Source organism: Hypanus sabinus, chromosome 3 (genome assembly GCF_030144855.1).
Source record: "Hypanus sabinus isolate sHypSab1 chromosome 3, sHypSab1.hap1, whole genome shotgun sequence".
Lineage (NCBI taxonomy): Eukaryota > Metazoa > Chordata > Chondrichthyes > Myliobatiformes > Dasyatidae > Hypanus > Hypanus sabinus.
In genome coordinates, this window is record NC_082708.1 from 42,092,620 (window position 1) to 42,114,268 (window position 21,649).

At 38.4% G+C, this 21,649-nt stretch overlaps 1 protein-coding gene across 8 annotated transcripts in view; it reads right to left on the reverse strand.

The window, feature by feature from the left end:
- cdk8 (cyclin dependent kinase 8) overlaps nucleotides 1–21,649 on the reverse strand; it is a 122,717-nt gene that overhangs the window by 28,702 nt on the left and 72,366 nt on the right. For 6 of the 8 annotated variants that reach the window (XM_059964156.1, XM_059964155.1, XM_059964154.1 and 3 more), the window contains 3 exons: nucleotides 14,691–14,748; nucleotides 11,888–12,019; nucleotides 6,359–6,502 (listed from right to left, as the gene is read on the reverse strand). In XM_059964156.1, the coding sequence (XP_059820139.1) occupies nucleotides 6,359–6,502; nucleotides 11,888–12,019; nucleotides 14,691–14,748 (334 nt within the window). Of the gene's footprint in view, nucleotides 1–6,358; nucleotides 6,503–11,887; nucleotides 14,663–14,690; nucleotides 14,749–14,953; nucleotides 15,032–21,649 lie in introns of those variants that run through there. The other 2 variants (XM_059964159.1, XM_059964160.1) reach the window with 2 other exon arrangements.

Consider the following 21,649-nt stretch of genomic DNA (forward strand, 5'->3'; position numbering starts at 1 on the left):
TGAAGACCTAAATGGTATGTTTGATCTATGCTGGGATGAACAATGAAGTATTGTTTCATTTTAACATTTAATATTGATATCAAGAATTGACATTACAGCAAACTAGTTGCAACTAAAGTTTCCTCTACACTTCCATATCACCAATCTATTTGCCTCCTTCTGGAATCAGAAAACAATCCACAGACAATTCACACAGTAATTAGCAGAACTACTCAAACTCTTATCATAATTTGGGCTAGATTGTAATATAGTGGTGCTACAAAGTTTGTGAATCCTGTAGAATTTTCTCTGTTTTTGCATATGACCTAAAATGTAACCAGATCTTCACCCAAGTTTTAAAACTACATAAAGAGAACCCAATTAAATCAGTGACACCAAAACATTATATTTGTTAATTTATTTATTGAGAAAAGTGATCCAGTATTACATTTGTTATAAAATATATATGAACCTCTGGGGTAATGCCTTCTACAAAAGTTATTTGAAGTCAAGTGTTACCATCAATGAGATGAGATTGGAGATGTGGGTTGTAGATGTGCCTTGCTCTATAAAAAAGACACACAAAGTCAAATTACTGGCAGAGTCTGCTCTTCTCAAGAAAGATCTGTTTATGTATACCATGCCTCAATCAAAACAACTTTTAGAGGACTTTAGAAGAAGAATTGTAGAGATACACGAAGCTGGAAAAAGGTTACAAAAGCATTTCTAAAGACCTGAGCGTTCATCAGTCCACAGTAAGATAAATTGTCTGCAAATGGAGGAAACTCTGTCCTGTTGCTACCCTCCTGAGGAGTGGGCATCCTGCAAAGATCATACCAAAAGAACAATATGCAAAGCTGAAGAAGGTGAAAAAGAACCCAATGGTAACAGCGAAAGACCTGCAGAAATCTTTAGAACTTGCTAAAGTTTCTATTTGTGTGTCCACTATAATAAAAACACTGAACGAGAATGGTGTTCATAGATGATACCACTGCTCTCCAAAAGACATGGTTGCATGTCTCATGTTTGCAAAAGACTACTGGATGTTCTATAATACTTCTAGGACAATGTTCTGTGGCCAGATAAGACAAAAGTTGAACTTTTTGGCAGAAATGCACACTGCTTTGCTTGGAGGGAAAAGGGCACTGCACAGCAACACCAAAACCTCATCCCAACTGTGAAGCATGGTGGAAGGAGCACCATGGTTTGGGGCAGCTTTGTTGCCAGGACAGTTTGCATTTACTGAGGGAACAATTAATTCAAAATTGTATCATAACATTTCACAAGAGAATGTCAGGGTAGCAGTCCGTCACCTGAAGCTGAAGAGAAGTTGGAAAATGCAACAAAACAATGATCCAAAAGACAAGAATAAATCAACAACAGAATGGTTTAAGAAGAAGAACATTTTGAAAACATTCAAATTCAGGCAGTAAATTATTTCTCAATTTTTTAAAATCTTCAGATGGATTCAAGTATATTGCACTGACAGAACTGTTGGGAATACTGCAAGTCCAGAGCCTATTTTATGATCCAATGTTGTTATAAAATAGTTTTCCTTAAGCATAATTTATAATGAAAAATAGTGGAGGGGTTTCTAAAATGAATTGAGCTAGGATGCATGGTGAATGAAATAAACCAATGTGTTCCCCATGTCCATCTTTAAAACTCCTCTCTGAAAAGACTTGAAGTAGAATGTCTGCAAAGGAAGACGGGGTACTTAGAGTACAGTAATGAACTAAGTGCAGCTCACATCAGTAAATACTATTGTTGTAACTGAGACACCATCTCCCCCGGTCCTGCACCAATTCCTGGAACATCTGGACAATAAAGACACCTTCACCAGACTATTGTTTATTTGACTACAATTCTGCCTTTAATACTATTATTACGAGCAAACCCATCGCTAAACTCCAGACTCTGAGAGTAAAGCCCTTCCTCTGCAACTGGGTCCTCAACTTCCCAACCAACAGACTGCAATCAGCAAAGATAGGCAGCAAAAGTTCGGCCATGATTATTCTATACACCGGTGTTCACTGTGCATCCATAGCACCCTACTCTACTCCCTGTACACTCATGTCTGTGGCCAGATTCTGCTCTAACTCCATCTACAAGTTGGCAGAAGCTACTCTGTAGTGAGTCTCATCTCAAAAATTCAGAGTTCAAAGTAAATTCATTATCAAAGTACACTTATGTCACCGTACACAACTCTGAGATTCATTTTCTTGCAGGCATACTCAATTAAATAACCATAATATATGTATAATAATGTGTGCTGCGTCTGCAAGGCTGGGTTCGACGGAGCTTTCATTGTGTGCTGCGTCTGTGAGGCTGAGTCGAGCGGCGCCGTGGAAGTCCATAGTGGGAGTTATTCCCTTCTGCTGCCGGCATGGGATGACGAGTCAATTGGGACCCTGAGGACTTGTGGAAACTGTGTGGTGGTTTCTTTCGAACTTATAGTCTTTTAACATCTTTGGACTATTTCTGCTGTGCCCATGGTCTGTTTTTTTTTATCAATTATGCTATTGTTTGCACTGTTGTAACTATGTAGTTTTGTGCAGGTCTTGCAGCTTTAGTTTTTGGTCTTGTTTTGTCTGATGGATTTGGAGCTCCTTTCCGGGGAATGTGCTAAGATGGTAGCGCGATATTAATATGCAGCAGCCTCTCCGGACTCTGGATAGGAGATTGCCAAACATTATGTGGATTTTCTGGTGTAGTCTGTTTTGTCATGTGCTTTGTTGATATCATTCTGGAGGAACATTGTCTTAACTGCATTGCGTTTGTGGTTTCTAATTGACAATAAACTGAATCTGAATCTGAGAATCTATGTAAGGCTGTTCCAATTGGGTGGATAACCAATGTGCAAAAGACAATAAACCGCAAATACAAAAAGAATGAAAATAAATGAATAAACAAACAATGAATATCAAGAACATGAGATAAATAGTTCTTGAAAGCAGGTTGTGGGAGCAGTTCAGTGATGAGGCAAGTAAAGTTGAATAAAGTTATTCCTTTGGTTCGAGAGCCTGATGGTTGAGGGGGTGACAATTACTCCTGAACTTGGTGGTGTGAGTCCCGAGGCTCTTGCAGCTTCTTCCTGATGACAGTAGTGAGAAGAGAGGTATGGAGGTCTCTTATGATGGATGCTCCTTTCCTGCAACAATGTTCTGTGTAGATGTGCTCAATGATGGGGAGGGCATTACCTGTGATGGACTGGGCTGTATCCATTACCTTTTGCAGGATTTTCAGTTCAAGGGCATTGATGTTTTCACAACAGAGATGTAATAAAGCCAGTCGATATACTCTCCATCATATATCTATAGGAGTTAGTCAAAGTTATAGATGCCAAATCTTCACAAACTCCTAAGGAAATAGAGGCATTGCTGCGCTTTCTTCATAATTGCATTTACATGCTGGGCCCAAGACAGGTCCTCTGAAATTATAACAGCGAAGAATTTAAGGTTGCTGACCCTCTCCACCTCTGATCCTCCATTGTGGACTGGCTCATGATCCTGCAGTTAATAATCATCTCCTTGGGTTTGCTGACATTGAGTAAGAGGTTGTTGTTGTGGGACCACTCAGCCAGATTTTTAGCCTCCTTTCTATATGTTGATTCATCACCACCTTTGATTCAGCCAACGACAGTGGTGTCATCAGCAAACTTAAATATGGCGATGGAGCTGTGCTTAGCCACACAGTCCTAAGTGTAAAATAAGTCTCAAACAACGAGTCAGAGTACAGGAAGGAAACAGAGAGCTACTGACATGGTAGCATAACAACAACCTTTCCCTTTACATCAACAAAACAGCAGTCACTGATTTCAGGAAGGAGGGGAGGTGGGTGGCGTGCACTTGCTACTGCCTGTATCAATGGGGTTAAGGTTGAAAGTGTTTAAAGCTTCAACTTCACCAACAACCAAGAAAGCTCACCAATGCCTCTACTTCCTCAGGAGGCTAAAGAAATTTGGCACAATCCAGTCAACCTTTACCAATATTTATCAACGTACCATAAAAAGCATTGTGTCTGGAGGCATAAAGGCTTGGTATTGCAAATGACTGTTTTAAAAAAAACTGCAGTAAGTTGTGGACACAGATCAGCACATCATAGGAACTGGCCTGCTCTCTGTCAACGCTGCCTATACTTCTCACTTCCTCAGTAAAGACGCCAATATAATCAAGGACCTCCAGCCACAACAGACATTCTCTTTTCTCTCCTCTCCCAGCAGGCAGCAGATACAAAGCTTCAAACCACATACCACCAGGCTCAAGGACGGCTTCTATCCCACTGTTATTAGACTCTTGAATGGACCTCTTGTAAAATAAAATACTCTCTAATCCTCACAATCTACCTCATTATGATCTTGCATTCAATCATTTACCTGCACTGCACTTGGGTTGGGTAGGAAGAGTTCTCTGTGAATCTTGGGGTTGGAGGAGAATTCAAAACTCTGGGGTGGGGGATGGGGGTGGGTTAATTTTGATCATCATTACACAATTGTTTGCCCGAAGTACCAGCTCTACTTTTTAATTAAAGATGCTTCTTCTTAGATAATACTAAACCAACATTTATTTAAAGTGTTGCTTCATCAGAATTTTTTTTGTTTATGACAGACCACCAAAAGCTGAACACAAATATAACTTCAGATTACTAAGTATCATATAGGAATTTGGAGAAACAAAGCTTTTATTGAATATAATGCATAAAGAGTACTGATGCTTTGAAATAGTTAAATTAAGCTAAAAATGTTTTGTTGATGATTTTTGTTTGTACTCAGTGTCTGAGGTTTCTCGTTTAAGTGTCCAACAATAATCAGCCAGCATTGATGGATTGCAGTTGCCCTGATACTGTTTCTCCATGACCGCAATGCCCTGGTGAAAACTTTCACCATGCTCATCACTGACAGTACCAAGATTTGCAGGGAAGGTCTAGATGGGAATGCAGAAAATGGATCTTTAGTGACACGTTGCAGTTCATGGTCTTGTATGCTTGAAGCATGCCGACAAACAACTGCATGTAGTTCGGTGCACTGTAATTGCTAAGAAATTTTTCAACATTCTTGAATGCCTTCCATGTGATTTTCTCCAGTCCCAAGGTTCAAGGTTCATTTTATTGTTAAAGTATGCATGGACAATACAACTCTTGATATTTGTCTTCTTCAGATAGCAATGAAACACATATGAAAAGCTAAAAGAAACAAAACTCGCAGAACCCAGAAAGCCCCACAGAAAAAACAGCAACAATAGCATCAGATTTCAACCCCCTCCGCAAAAAATGAACAGCGACAACAACTATCCTCAACCCCACTCCACTGCAGAAAAAAGCAGCAAAACTGTAATCCGTGGCCCTCTCCCCACAGAAAAAAACAGCATTACAATCTCTGACCCCTCCCCCACAGAAAAAAAATACAGCAACAATATCAACACAGTCCCAATCCCTCCCCCACAGGAAAAAGTGACCAACCCCCTCACTAGAAGTTCTTTGAATTGCCCATCATTGATAGCCTATTTGATTTGTGGACCAACAAAAATGCCTTCCTTAATCTTGGCCTCAGTTATTCTGCATTAAATTATAAATTGAAACAACAAATATGGGTGACTTCTTAAAAAAGTACATGATAGGGAAATTTCATGGTGATTTTCATGATCAGCAGCCCAAAATCCATAAGATACACCCAAAAATATTGAGGAAGCAAAATCTTTGTTGTCCATTGTAATTAATATGGAAATGTTCAGACATTTCATAGCTGTCTTTTCTGATGGAGATGCAAGGTTAAAGCCATTCACCACTGACAACTTAAAAGGGAGACCTAGCTGTCATGAAGATGCTGTATGTCACTAAATAGTGAAATAAAGGAAACATTCAAAATGTATGAATGAGATTTAATCATGTGATGACCACCACATCAATTAAGGCAAAGAGCACTGCACTTTGCACCAATAAATTATTAAGTTATGGGCAGAGGGCCCAGCATATTTATCATGACCACTGGATTCATATTCTTGTATAGCACAAAATAAAACAAATAATGGGTAGCCACTCATACTGAAGAATTACTACAAAACAATGTTTTATGCTTTCTTACAACAGAACACCAGGTTATTCTGTAGCAAGTTCATATTGTTTCCTTAAAAAAACTGAGGTTTCTACTTTTCAGACATTATAATTTAAGATAGGACATTTACTTTTCCCTTCCCCATTGCTGGTTTAGTCAACTATGTCATACCTATCATAACACAAATCACAAAATAGTGTTTTTTAAAATGTGAAGCAATCATCATAACAATTCTGCTAATCCACAACTTCTTCTATATGGAGATTACAGAATAATAAATAAAAGCATATTAACATGGGGAGAACAGTTCAGTGAAGATTCAAGACTCACCTGCTGGAAATCCCATGACATTGAATATTCTATCCAGCTGATCATGATGATAAGGATTACTAGTCTTGATATCTTCTTGACGACAGTGAAAAATAGGCTCAGATGTTAATAGCTCAGCAAATATACAACCAATAGCCCAAATATCTATTAAAATATGAGAAGTAAAGACAAGTTAAATAGTACCAAGTTCAACATTTTTCATTTTCTAATGCATATCTGATTACCCTTTAACTTGCTTCTGATATATTTAATGTAAATGCACATCACAGAAATCCAACAAGTCAAATCATTTTCATTCTTTTTCGTGTGGCAACCTTGCTTTGCCTAATTACGTATTTAAACTGTGAAGGATTGCAAATTGTAAAGCAAATTATGCATAATTCAAAGCAGTATAACTGTTTAGTCATTTATTCATTCATTCATTCGGAGAAGCAGTATGGAACAGGCTCTTGCAGCCTGAAGAGCCGCACTGCCCAGCAACCCACCTGTTGAACCCCAGCCTAGGACAATTTATAATGACCAGTTAACCTAGCCGGTACATCTTTGGACCATGGGAGGAAACAGAAACACCCAGAGGAAACCCATGCGTTCATGGGGAGGATGTACACTCCTCGCTGTGCTAACCACTATGCTACTGTGGTGCCTACAGTAATATTATATTACAAGTTATATGAAGATTAAGAAAATGCCAGTTAAATATTCAGGAAACAGTCTTAAATTTGACACATTTCAGCAGTTTCTTAAAACATTACTATAACTTGAAAGTAATTTGTTAAAATCAAGTTAAAAAATCAAAATTCAAATTAAATCATTACATATTCTAAGAGTTCATTATATTATATCTAAACAAAATTTTTAAAAGAATAACAATATGATGTAATACTTGACCACTGAGTAAGAAAGTCAGAAATCAAAATGCTCAGCACAGTGTCACTAATGTTCTGAGCTGTGTAGATTTCAATGCAAGTATTGTAGGAAAGGCAGTGAATTCAGAGCGTGGATCAACAGATGGGAATATGATATTGTAGCCATTACTGAGGATTGGATCCAGGTGGGGCAAGACTGGCAGCTCAATATTCTGGGGTCCTGTTATTTTTGACATAACTAAGGATTAAAAGGTGAAGGGCGGTGGAACTAGTCAAGGAAAATGCCACAGCAGTGCTCAGGTCAGGACAGACTGGAGAACTTGTCTGGTGAGGCTTTATGGATGGAACTGAGGAATAAGAAAATTATCACCACATTAATGGGGCTATATTATAGACCATGAAACAGGCAGCAGGATTTAAAGGAACAAATTTTTAGAAAGATGCAGACTGCTGCAAGAAACATAAGGTTGTGACAGTAGGTGATTTTAACTTTATACTGTAAAAGGAGTAGATGGGATACAGTATGTCAAATGTGTTCATGAAAGTTTCCTTCATCAGTACAAAGAAGTCCCAACGAGGGAGTGTGCAAAACTTGATCTCTTATTAGGGAATGAAACAGGGCAGGTGATAAAAGTTTGTGTAGGGAAATTCTTTGCATCTAGTGATCATAATGCCATTAGTTTCAAAGTAAATATGGAAAAGGCTAGGTCTGGTCTGCAGGTTGAGATTCTAAATTGGAGAAAGGCCAATTTTGATGGTATCAGAAAGAATCTGACAAATGTGGATTGGGACAGGCTGTTTTCTGGCAAAGGTGAACTTGATAATTGTGAGGCCTTCAAAAGTGAAATTTTGAGAGTACAAAGCTTGTATGTGCATGTCAGAATAACTGGAGAAGGTAACAGGTTTAAGGAACCTTGGTTTTCAAGATATATTGAGGGCCTAGTTATGAAAAAAAAGGAGATGCAGAGCAGGTACAGGCAAGAAGGAACAGATTAGGTACTTATGGACTATAAGAAACGCAAGAGGACACTTAATAAAGAAATCGGGATGGCTAAAGGAAGGCATGAGGTTGCCCTAGCAGACAAGGTGAAGAAGAGTCCTAAGGGATTCTACAAATATGCTAAGAGCAAAAGGATTGCAAGGGACAAAATTGGTCCTCTGTAAGATCAGAATGGTAATCTACGCGTGAAGCTAAAAGATTTGGGAGATCTTAAATGGATTTTTTTGCACGAATATTTCTTTGGGAGACAGACACAGAAACATTAGATGTGAGGCAAAACAGCAGCGCGTTCATGGACCCTATACAGGTTACAGAGGAGGGGTTGTTTGCTGTCTTGAGGCAAATTAGGGCTTGACAAGGTGTTCCCTTGGACACTGTGGGAGGCAAGTGCAGAAATTGTAGGGTCCTACCAGAGAGATTTAAATCATCCTTAGCGCGGATGAGGTACCAGAGGATTGGAGGATAGCTAATGTTGTTCAGCTGTTAAAGGTAGGTTCTAAAATTAAACCAGGAAATTATAGGCTGGTGAACCTGCCATCAGTAGTGATAAAATTATTGGAAGGTATTCTAAGGGGCTGGATATATGAGTGCTTGGATAGACAGGAACTGATTAGGAATAGTCAGCAAGGCTTTGTGCATGATAGGTTATGTCTAACCAATCTTATAAAGAGTTTTTTGAGGAAGCTACCAGGAAAGTGGATGAAGGCACGGTAGTGGATGTTGTCTACATGGACTTCGGCAAGGCATTTTACAAGGTCTCATGTGGGAGGTTGGTCAAGAACGTTCAGTCACTTGGCATTCAAGATGAGGTAGTATACTGGATTAAGTATTGGTTTTGTGGGAGAAGCCAGAGAGTGGTAGATGATGATTGCCTCTGTGACTGGAGGCCTGTGCCTAGTGGAGTGCCAGAGGGATTGGGACTGAGTCCATTGTTGTTTGTCATCTATATCAATGATCTAGATGATCATATGGTTATCTGGATCAGCAAATTTGCAGATGACACCAAGATTAGGGGTGTAATGGGCAATGAGGAATACTATCAGAACTTGCAGCAGGATCTGGACCAGCTGGAAAAATGAGCTGAAAAATGGCAGGTGTGAAGTGTTGCACTTTGTTAGGACCAGCCAAGGGAGGTCTTACACAGTGGACAGTAGGGCACGGAGGAGTGCGGGAGAAGAAAGGGATCTGGGAATACAGGTCCATAATTCCTTGAAAGTGGTGGCACAAATAGATAGGTTATAAAGAAAGCGTTTGGTACATTCGCCTTTATAAATCAAAATACTGAGTACAGAATTTTAAAGTTGTACAAGATGTTGGTGAGGCCTAATTGGAAATATTGTGTGCAGTTTTGGTCACCTATCCACAGGAAAGATGTAAGTAAAGTGAAGAGAAAATTTACAAGGGTGCTGTTGGGACTGGAGGAAAGAAAAGATATAGGAGCAGAATTAGGCCCATCGAGTCTGCTCCGCCATTTCATCATGGCTGATCCAATTTTCCTCTCAGCCCCAATCTCCTGCCTTCTCCTCATATCCCTTCATGCCCTGACCAATCAAGAATCTATCAACCTCTGCCATAAATATACCTAAAGACTTGGTCTCCATAGCTGCCTGTGGCGAAGCATTCCACAGATTCACCACCATCTGGCTGAAGAAATTCCTCCTCATCTCTGCTCTAAAAGGATGTCCCTCTATTCTGAGGCTGTATCCTCTGGTCTTTGACTCTCCCACCATAGAAAATATCCTCTCCACATTCACTCTATCAAGGCCTTTCACCATTCAATAGGTTTCATTGAGGTCACCTGTCATTCTTTGATATTCTAGTGAATACAGCCCCACAGCTATCAGATGCCCTTCATATGACAAGTCATTCAATTCTGGAATCCATTGTGAACCTCCTTCGAACACTCTCCAGTTTCAGCACCCCCTTTCTAAGATAATGCACCCAAACCTGTTCACAATAGTCCAAGTGAGGCCTCAGCAATGCTTTAATAAGTTCAAACATTACATCCTTGATTTTATATTCTAGTTCTCTTGAAATGAACGCTAACATTGTATTTGCCTTCCTCACCACTGACTCATCCTGCAAATTAACCTTTAAGGAATCCTGCACAAGGACTCTCAAGTCCTTTTGCACCTCAGTTTTCTCGTATTTTATCTCCATTTAGAAAAGTGAACCCTTTCATTCCTTCTACCAAAGTGTATAACCATACACTTTACAATACTGTGTTTTATCTGCCATGTCTTTGCCCACTCTCCTAATATGTTTAAAGTCCTTCTGTAGCCCCTCTATTTCCTCAAAATTACCTGCCCTCTACCTATCTTGATATAATCTACAAACTTTACAAAAAAGCCATCAATTCCATTATCCAAATCATTGACATATAATGTAAAAAGAATCAGTCCCAGCATAGACCCTTGTGGATCATCACTAGTCACCAGCAGCTAGTCAGAAAAGGCTCCCTTTATTCCCACTCTTTGCCTCCTGCCAATTAGCCACTGCTTTATCCATGCTAAAATCTTTTCTATAATACCATGGGCTCTTAGGTTGTTATACAGCGTCATATGTGGCATCTTGTCAAAGGCCTTCTGAAAATCCAAGTAGCCAACATTAAGTGATTCTCCATTGTCTACCCTGCTTGCTACTTCTTCAAAGAATTCCAACAAATTTGTCAGGCAAGATTTTCCCTTGAGGAAGCCATGCTGACTACAGCCTATTTTATCGTGTGCCTCCAAGTACCCTGAGACCTCATTCTGAATAATCGACTCCAATCCACCCACTGAGGTCAGACTAACTGGCCTTTGTTTTGTTTCTTCTGCCTCTCTCCCTTCTTGGAGTGTCATTTGTAATTTTCCAGTCTTCCTGTAACATTCCAGAATCAAATGATTCTTGCAAGATCATTGCTAATGCCTCCATGATCTCTTCAGTCACCTCTTTCAGAACTTTGGGGTGTACACCAACTGCTCCAGGTGACTTATCTACCTGTAGACCTATCAGTTTCCCAAGAACCTTCCTCTCTAGTTATGGTAACTTCACACACTTCACGCACTGATACCTGGAACTTCCACCATACTGCCAATGTCTTCCACAGTGAAGACTGATGCAAAAATTTAATGGATTTAATGGGTTAGGACTTAATTCCTTGGAACATAGAAGATTGACAGATTTGATAGAAGTATGCAAAATTATGAGGGGTACAGGTAGGCTAAATGTAAACAGGCTTTTTCCACTGAGTTTGGATGGGACTACAACTAGTGGTCATGGGTTCAGGGTGAAAGGTAAAAAGCTTAAAGGGTACATGAGGGGAAACTTCTTCACTGAGAGTATGGAACGAACTGCCAGCTTAAGTAATGCAACCAAGCTCAATTTCAACATTTAGACTAAGTTTGGATGGGTATATGGATGGTAGGGGTAAAAAAGGCTATGGTCCAGGTGCAGCTTGATTGGACTAGGCAGTTGAAATGGTTCGGCACAGACTAGATGGGCTAAAAGGAGTGTTTCTGTTCTGTACTTCTCTATGACTCTAATAAACTTTCATTCAAATTAATTTAATATTACATTTGGTAAAGTACACGTGTATACCTTTAAATTTTACAATAGACCGATACCTTATTATGTTTTTCTGATCAAGAAAAATGAGGTTCTCCACTTTGTTCCAATACTCACCTATGGCTTTAGTATAATGCCTTGCACCAAGTAACAACTCTGGTGCACGATACCAAAATGTAACCACTACAGGATCCAAGTCCGCTAAAGGTTTCAGGGGTGAATTAAACAATCGAGCAAAGCCCATGTCCGCTACATGAACGATACAAATATGGAACATGTTTCAGTACAGCATGCAGAGGGCAAAATGAACAAATATGTAACAGCACCTTGAAAATATGCTGCTCTAAAGACAATTTTGCTCCTGATTCATGTACATCATTCTTTTACAGAGATTTCACAATGAAAATCAGGAGCAGTCATATATTTTTTTCTCTGCTACCATTTTGCTTTTCATTCAGTTTTTATTCACATTGCATTGCTTGAGCTAGATTTCTTAGTCAATTTTCAGTTGTGCAGATAATGAAAGTACCTTTTGAAACCCAAAGGAAGGCAAGCAGGGAGAGATTGAAGGAACACAGCCGGTTATAACAAAGAACAGGGCAGCTAATAAAATAAAGGATTTAACTACCAATAGACAGCTAAGATGATCAAGGATTGGATAGGAATATATGATCATTCTAAACACCTCCACCTCCATATCAAAAAAATTGGAAAAAATTATTAAAATAAAAAAGCTGCAGATGGACTGCTGAAATGAAACCAGAAAATTCTGCAGACTATGGATCCGTCATCATTTGTTGGCCTGCAGCCTTCCAAACCGACAGCATTAACTGTTCCTCTTTCCACAGATGCTGCCTGACATGCCAAGTGTTTGCAGCATTTCTATTTAAGAATAATTAAACAGAAACATTGTGAAACCACTAGCACATGGTTGTTTAGAAGAGTAGAGTAGCCTAAATAAGGAAATATTTAGTTTTATCCACTGATATTATTCAAACTTAAATTTTTCATGGAAAATAAGAGAAAATAAGAGAGTAAGTAAGACTGATGCAATCATACATTCTGATTATGCCCTCAGGATCCATGGATGATTAACCAAATTGTTGTGCAATGAACTGTAATAACTGGGAAGTAAACAATTATAGTAGCTCAGAAACAACAGATTTTCTTTCCTAACAAATTTAAGATATGGATTAGTTAGAATTTTTAGGTTGACTTCCAACCCATGACTGTCCTCAATTTGGAGAGATTATTCACACATCAAAGTCAATAAAACTGGGAAAACAAGGAATGGTGAGATTTCATTTTTGAGAGAACACAATGAGTAAACTGTACAGATATACTTTGGAACTCAATTGATGAAATACTTCCAGTTACCAGCTTCAGATACTAGCTAAGAATATGCTTTTCTTGCATCATTTGGTCTGAAACAAATTGAGGAGCAATGAAGAACTTAAAATAAATCACTGAATTTAGCAAATGCCTAGAATTAAATATTTTAAATCTTTGACTGTAAAGTGGCAAAAATATAACTTTCAAATAGTTTCATTGAATTATTATGCATTAATCTGATAAAATACTAGTAGCAGCTTCTAACTGATCAGGAGATAATCTAAAAATACATGCAAACAATAAATATGACAGCTTGTTTTTCAAATTACTCTTGTAACATTCATAAAATGTACTTACAGAAGAAGTTAACAAACTTTTGCCTGATTATAATTTACAAATAGCTGATAAAAATTTAAAAAATCAAGATGATTACACAAACTCTCTGGGCTGACTCAACCCTCCCTGGTTTAACGGGACATAGGCAAATACATGATGCCTCTTTTAAGCCACAACGATTAAGGATTATCAAAAATTAAATACTGAGCTTGTAATTAAAACCTATGTTTTTCCCCAACATTCAGGACATCTTCAAGCAGTGATGCCTAAAAAAGGCAGCATCCATCATGAAGGACCCCCATCACTCAAGATGTGCCTTCTTCTCACTGCTAGCAGCTGGGAGGCCTGAAGCTACATATGCAATAATTCAGGAATAGCTTCTTCCCCATCTGCTATCAGGTTTCTGAATTGACATTGAACCCATGAACACTACCTCACTACTTCTTTTAAATTCTCTTTTTGCACTACTTAACTATATTTAAATATACTTACTGTAATTTACTACTTTTATTCTTATATATTGCACTGTACTGTTGCTGTATAACAACAAATTTCACAACATATGCCAGTGATATTAAACCTGATTCTGTCTAATTGTTCTAGGAATGTAATTTCTGGAACATAGCTTTTAAAAATGCCAAAATAAACTACAAAATGCCAACATTAGGCATCACAAGATAAAGTAATTGGTTTAATTTTGTTTTAAATAGACAAGTATTCCCCTAGTTAGGTGTTGGTATCAAATTGTGTGCATATATCAGGGCTAAGGAAATACTTCTAACATAGATTTTCCATTAATTTTTTGAAAAGGTGAAGTACTTGATTAAATCACAAAATTGATATTTGAATTTCATTCTGTAGTGGATATACACTCAGAAGGGATTTGCCTTAGCAAAAGTAACAGCTCCAGACAAACCTAACAGATCAGCATCCTTTCCTATTTTGAATGCAATTATGAATCATCAAAATCAGGAAATTCCACAGCTTGGATGCCATCCAGGACAGGAAAGGAGGCAAATGCATTTTATTTTCCCATTGAGCTACCTACGTACGAGAACTGAAGTTGGCTGATCTGTTGCTTGAGATACAATTCTTTACATAGGAAACAAAATGAGCCAATACAATCGAACTCTTGACATTTTAAGTTTTTAAATAACCTCTGGTCTTGGTTACAGCAACCACTTCCAAGTTAGTTACAACATGGAATATAGTAACATTTCATAAATGGAGAAAAATACATAACACATTATACCTATTTTGACTCTCCCTCGTTCTGGTCCTTCACCCATAACTAAAATGTTTGCAGGTTTCTGGAAGAAAAAGAATAATTTGGGTCAACTGCCATGCTTTATTTAAATAAATTAGTTCCAAAAATCAAATAAGTACGTTTGTTAAATACTTTTATGAACTAGGCATAATAAGGACATATATCTAGTTTTGATTTAAGGTTTTCATTTAAGATTGTAGTTATATTAACAGATAATTTGGAAAGTAGCTTGAACCACCACTTCCCACCTTTCCTTCATCAGCTTTTCCCTCGGCCTCTATTCACAGTCAGTCAGTTTCAGGATGTTGCTGGAGCCAAGCAACAGTCTAAACAGTGAGACAACGATTGATAGATTGCATTAATTTCAGATTCCGCCTAATGTCAAAAATTCCTTACTCAAAGCAACACAAGACAAAATAAGGCATTAACCAGTTTATTCACATAAACAGAAGTTCATGAGGCAACAGTCTAGAATCAAAGATGATGTTTTTGCTGATAAACCATACATGATGTGAAGTGTACATGGGTGAAGTGTGTGGTTAGAGCATAAAAAGATCATGCCTCACCTAGCTGTTCCAAAAATTGTATTCAGTTTGTAAAGAGGTCATTGCACATAGCTAATGCATGCCACCATTTATGCTCTGTTCAAACTATTTTCTATTCTTCCTCATAAAATGCTTTTAGCAATGACCCTCTACCCTCCTGTTCCAGATTCTTATCACTCTCTTGAAAAAGAGGAATCATTCATATTTCCCATTTCATTTACTTTGGAATCCATCTTATATTGATCTTCCACACAACTGGAAATACCTATTTCCTAATTTGTGACTTGTGGCTCACTTGATGATTTTCTCCTTCGAAACAGATCAAGTCACTTCAACCTTTCCCAATGTTTTGACATCATTCCTGTAAACTACCTTTGCACCCTTTCCGTTTAATAGTGAGGCAATCTGAAATGATTACTAATTGGTACACAGTGTTCCAACTCACTAAATAAGCAATATAAGTTTACTTAACTTTTCAAATCTCTATTATTCTAGAAATAAACATCTGTTTAAATACCTAAGAATTTTACAGAGCTAGAAATTTAAGATCAGGCAAAAATCAAAAGGAATTTATTTAATTCTACCAGCATAAATCCTGTGTTTTTGATTCACCATGGCATTGATAAGAGATTGTCCTAGGGTTCCACTGCAGCTGCAGTACAATCTCACTGACACACTGTGGCCAGAAACTATCAAGTAACTCGTGGTATGACTATTAACTGTGTAACTAGGTGATTAAAAACTCAGAACTATAATATTTACAAGTTAAATGCAAAACAAAATTTCAGAATTATGGGTAATCACAGCTTTTTACAAATAAATTGCTACATTTAACACAACGGCTGTAATCATCCCAGAAAGTAGATTTTATTGAAAGAGTCAACCTCCAAATGCGAATATATGAAAGGTTTTTCCACACTCCTTTTAAGATGCTAATATGCTAATATTCTGCCTTTGTTTTGGTGAGTAAACTTTAAATAAAAACACAAAATGCTGGCAGAACTCAGCAGGCCAGACAGCATCTATGGGAGGAGTTAGTGACGACGTTTCGAGCCGAAACGTCATTATTACCTCCTCCCATAGATGCTGTCTGGCCTGCTGAGTTCTGCCAGCATTTTGTGTTTTTACTTATTTCCAGCATCTGCAGATTCACTCATGTTGCCTTTGAGTAAACTTTAAATGTTGCTTTTTAGTATTAATGTAATGTGGTTTAAGGAGATTCTTGTAAAAATGTTTTACTTAATAGGATTAGTAATCAACTGGGAAATACTGTAGTTTAAAAAGTAACAGCTTGACCTTAGGAGTGATAGTCCGAGCATAAAGCCAGAAGTATTGAATGTGGATTACATTAAAGCTGCTAACATTAAATAACCTGTTAAAATAAATTCAAAGCTTTAGGTGGGAAAATTGCAAATACTGGAAATCTGAACTAAAAGTCAAAAGATACTAGGAATAAAGGTCAAGCAGCATTCATGAACAGAGTTAACACTTCTGGTCCACATTCAATCAACAATACTTCTAATTAAAAATGTATTTATAGCTTTAAGTTTTCTTAGCTTTCACCGCATGCACATACAACATAATGGTTAAATGTTCACTGCATTTATAATTATTAGTGTTTATTATTTAGATTTTTTACATATAAGTGGAGCATTTTTAATTGATGAATCTGGATCTGATTATGGTCTCTACAAATGCCATTCAACATTGCCATTCCTTGTTTTTATGATGAAAATGATATAGGCATCATTAATTAAATTCTGACATTGAAGAAGCTAATTTTAAACATTCCAGTGGATTGAAGACCATGTGCAGAAATGTCCTGTGATGTGACCAAATGGTTACATATTACACATTTAAAGTTTAGAAGTTCCAAGAATATTTGTCCCATGCATTAAGGCAAGGAATTCCAAATACTGATATAAATAATGATTGACAATTATCAGAAGTTGAAATTTTGATTATGCTCCATTATTAAGAATTATTCATGTCTGCCTGCCTCAGTATAACTGTTACTGAAAAGTTCATGTATCGCTTTCTTCTCTATAGATTCTAAAAATTCCAATCCCCTTCCATTTTCTCCTGGCCTCCAAACAGCTAAATCAGAAACAGATGCAGGCCACTCCAGCCACCTTGTTCTGCTGTTTTGACATTGTGGCTTTTCTATCTCCTCACCACCACCAGCTTCTGCCTTAAAAATATTCTTAGGCTTTACTTTCATTAATACTTGACTTTGGTCCTTTGCAGGAATAGGACCTGCTCTCGGGGTGTCACGAATGCCCGTTATCTGACATGCCAAGAGCACGGCCTAAGAGTTTGACTCGCCTTTGGAGGCCCAGAATCTCAGGGCTCTGGAGACAGGTGGATTGAAGGCTGGTGTCCCAGACTGGGGTGTCGTGGGAGCTGGAAGATCTTTGTTGCCGCTTACGCGCAGGAGGGAGGTAACTCTGGAGTTCTAACATTTAACTGTCAATCGTTCTTTGGGAGCATTCTGTTTTCAAGGATGGTTGTGAAAAAAAGCATTTCAGGATGTATATTGTATACATTTCTCTGACATTAAATGTACTTTTAAAAATTTTGAAACCTTTTGAACAATTCCAAACATTCACATCCCCCTCAAATCATGCTTTTCACATCCATCCTTGCAAGGGCCCACAAAATCTTAAATGTTTTAATTAAGTCCACTTCGAAACTAAAGCAAATACAAGCCTAGTTTGACCAACCTTTGCTCACAAGAAATCCTGTCCATTACAGGTATTAGTTCAGAGCTTTACCGGACTGCTCCTCATGCATTAACAAACCGAGGAAAAAGACCAAATACTCCAAATGTGGCCTCACCATTCTACTACTTAATCGAAGCAAACTTTCATCTATCAATTCCTCAAGCAATAAACAGTAACATTCTGTTGGCTTTCCTATTTACTTGCTGTCCCAGCATTCTAACTTCTGTCAATCATGAAGAAGTTCTAAAAACTCAGCATTTACATTATTTTATTTCATTTAGAGATACAGCACGGTAACAGACTGCTCCTGCCCAACAACCTCTCACCACCCAATTAGCCTGTACATCATTAGAAAGCACAGCATGCAGAAAAAATATGCAGTCACGGGGATAATGTACAAACCTCTTATGGAGAGCAGCAGAATTAAACCCAGTCACCGGTGCTGTACTAGCATTATATTAACCTCCACAACACTGGTCATTTCATTTATTTTTCCTGCCGAGATGGATAATTTCATATTTTCCCTGCATTACTCTATTTGCCATATCTTTGTCTACTCAATTAGTATCCCTCTGTACTCTATATCCTCTTCAGAATTTATTCTTTGTTTCATGAGATTCAGTCAATCATTCTTTTAGTGCCTTCATCCTCCAATAAACTCAAATAAATTGATCAAACGTGATTGTTCTTTCTCAAAGCCATTGTTGTTGCTTGATTACTTTGAACTTCTCTACTGTAAGATATCTTTAAAAATCGCTTCTAATATTTTTCCACAGCATTCTGTTTCTATGTGATCTCACTAAACGTTTTACATTCTAGAATTAACCCAGATGATCCCAGTAGGTTAATGAAATTCCTATTAAAGAAAAGAAAGGAGAAAGAAAACAGACAACCCTAGAACAATTAACATAAAAGAGTCATCTAGAAAATGCTAGAACTTATTGTAACAAGACAATCACGAAATCATAGGATGATCACGTTGAGTTAAAATGAATGTTTTCATAAAAGGGAAATAATGTTTGTTAAGATTGTGTTATTATGAAGATGTAACAAGATGGATGAAAATGAGTAAATAGGTTATAAACAAGAGAATATCTGCAGATACTGGAAATCTGAGCAACACACACAAAATACTGGAGGAACTCAGCAGGTCAGGCAGCATCCATGGAGAAAAGTACAGTCGACATTTCAGGCCAAAACCCTTTGGCAGGACTGGACACACAATCACGTGCTCTTGAGCTTTTCAAGGATTTCACATTCCCTGGCCCCTATCATCCCATTTTTACTATAGATGTCCAGTCCCCATTCACCTCCATCCCCACCAGGAAGGTCTCAAAGCTCTCCTTCTCTTTGTGTGTCTCTTTCTGGACACCAGACCCAATTGGGGGAAGTGGGGGTGGAGGGGAACTGGTTGGGTCTGGTGTCCAGAAAGAGACAGAAAGCTTTGAGGCATCCCTGGTGGAGTTGGGGATGTACAGGGACTGAACATTCATAGTAAAAACGGGATGAAGGAGGCCAGGGAACTTGAAGTCCTTGAAAAGATCAAGAGTGTGTGAGCATGTGTCCAGTTGTGCCAAAGGACTTCAGCCCAAAATGTCAACTGTACTTTTTTTCCATAGATTGATTATAATCTGCATTTTCAAAAGACATTTAATGGTATGAAAAAAATTATTACTTAAAATCTATCACTGGGCAGAGAGAATTACACGATCATGGGTGAAGAACTGTTAAAGAAAAAAAGAGGCTAAGATTTTAATAAAATAAAAACAGCTGGAGGAACTCAGCAGGTCAAATAGCATCTGAAATTGCTGGTACCCCAGGTTAAGACTCTGCATCAGGATGGAGAGTGAAACAGGAAGATGACTGGTATAAAGGATAAAAAGGAAAGGGGCAAGACAAGGGTCAGCAGGTGATAGGTGGCCAGAGCAGTGATGGATGAAAGGCAGAAAGAATCAGGCAGGGAAGGGCAAATGGGGGAGTCAAGAGATGGGTAGAAGCAGAAAAAAGTTTTAAAAAAAGAGCCAGAAGGGAGAAATGGAGACAGAAGCTGCAGGGTAATGAGCAGGGGGACAAAGGAGACAAGCACCAGCTTCTGCTAAGTTAATAAAGTGATAATGGAAACCATTAGAGAAACTCTGAGGGAAGATGGGCCAAGGTTACAATGTGTGTGGACTGTAGGTGGATAAAATAAGGAGAGGAAAATTAATGGGAGGACAAATGGTGGATTGGAAGCAGAGTAAAAGGATGTAAGGATTACCTGAAATTGGAAAATTCCATGTTCATACCATTAGGTTGTAAACTGCCCAGGTGAGCTTAGGTGCTCTACAAAAGGGTCACCTAGTCTGCACTTGAATTCATGATGTAGAGGATCTGGCTCCTTTTGCCCATCACCCTTCACTCTGCCATCTATCATCTCTCAACCTCTGTCTTAACTTTCCCGCTTCCTTTTTATTCCGGCTATCTTCCATCTCCACTCTCAAGAAATGAAGGGTGCACCACCAGATTCAGCTCAAACTGCATCATTAAGTTTACAGATGACACTACAGTGGTTGGCCTCATCGGCAACGACAATGAGTTGGCATACAGAAAGGATGTAGAAACACTTGTCAAATGGTGTGAGAACAACAGCCTGAGCCCTAACATAAATGACACAAAAGAGATCATTGTGGACTTCACATGTTGACCACTCTCCATTATACATAAAAGGCTCTGCTGTGGAGAGAGAGAAGAGCACAAAGGTCCTTGGTGTGTACATAATGGACGATCTAATCTGGACTCATAACACCTCATTAGTCAACAAAGCACAGGTACATCTACATTTTCTGACGAGAATGAGGCATGCAAGGCTCTCCACCTCCATTCCTAACAACTTTTTACATGAGTACCATTGAGAGACTCCTGTTTACCCTGCATCACAGTGCGGTACGGAATTTACAAGGCAACAGACTGCAAGACCTTGCAAAGGACAGTAAAAACTGCCAAGAGGATCAATGGGACATTTACTAGGAACACTGCAGACAAAGGGTCCTAAGCATTGTTGAGGATCCCTACCACCCATCTCACAATCTTTTTGACGCACTACCATCAAGCAGGTGGTACAGAAACATCAGGACTAGGGCTGCCAGGCTGAGTAACAGCTTCTTCCCTCAGGCTGTGAGACTAATGAATGCTCAGCCACTACCGAGGTCTCATCACTAGGACAGTGAGCTGTTTACTGTTCACAGGTGCCGCGCCTTACTACTGCACATGCAGTTTGAACGATATTTTGTTAACTTCTATAAACCAATAATATTTTGGCTTATGTCCTGTCTGTGATATATGTTGTGTAGGTGCAATGTGATGCAGAAGAACATGATTTTGTTTTTAATTTTTTTTGGGGGGGGGGGCGGGTGTGTGTGTGTGTGTGTGTGTGTGTGTGTTTTTTAACAATAAACTTGAACTTGAAAATGGTAGAATAAGCTGATAAATTTGACTGCTGGCGTCAGGATGTCTTGTTGCAATTGACCACAGATTTGTACTGTAAGGAAGTTTAGAATCTATTGAGGTGAAAGAAACACATCAGGATAAAAGATAATATAGAATTAGGTAAACATTGGCTCTTTACAGCCCCATTCTGTAACCACAAATGCATTTCAGTGGTGCATTTTGAGAAATGAAAAAGGCTAAGACAAGGACA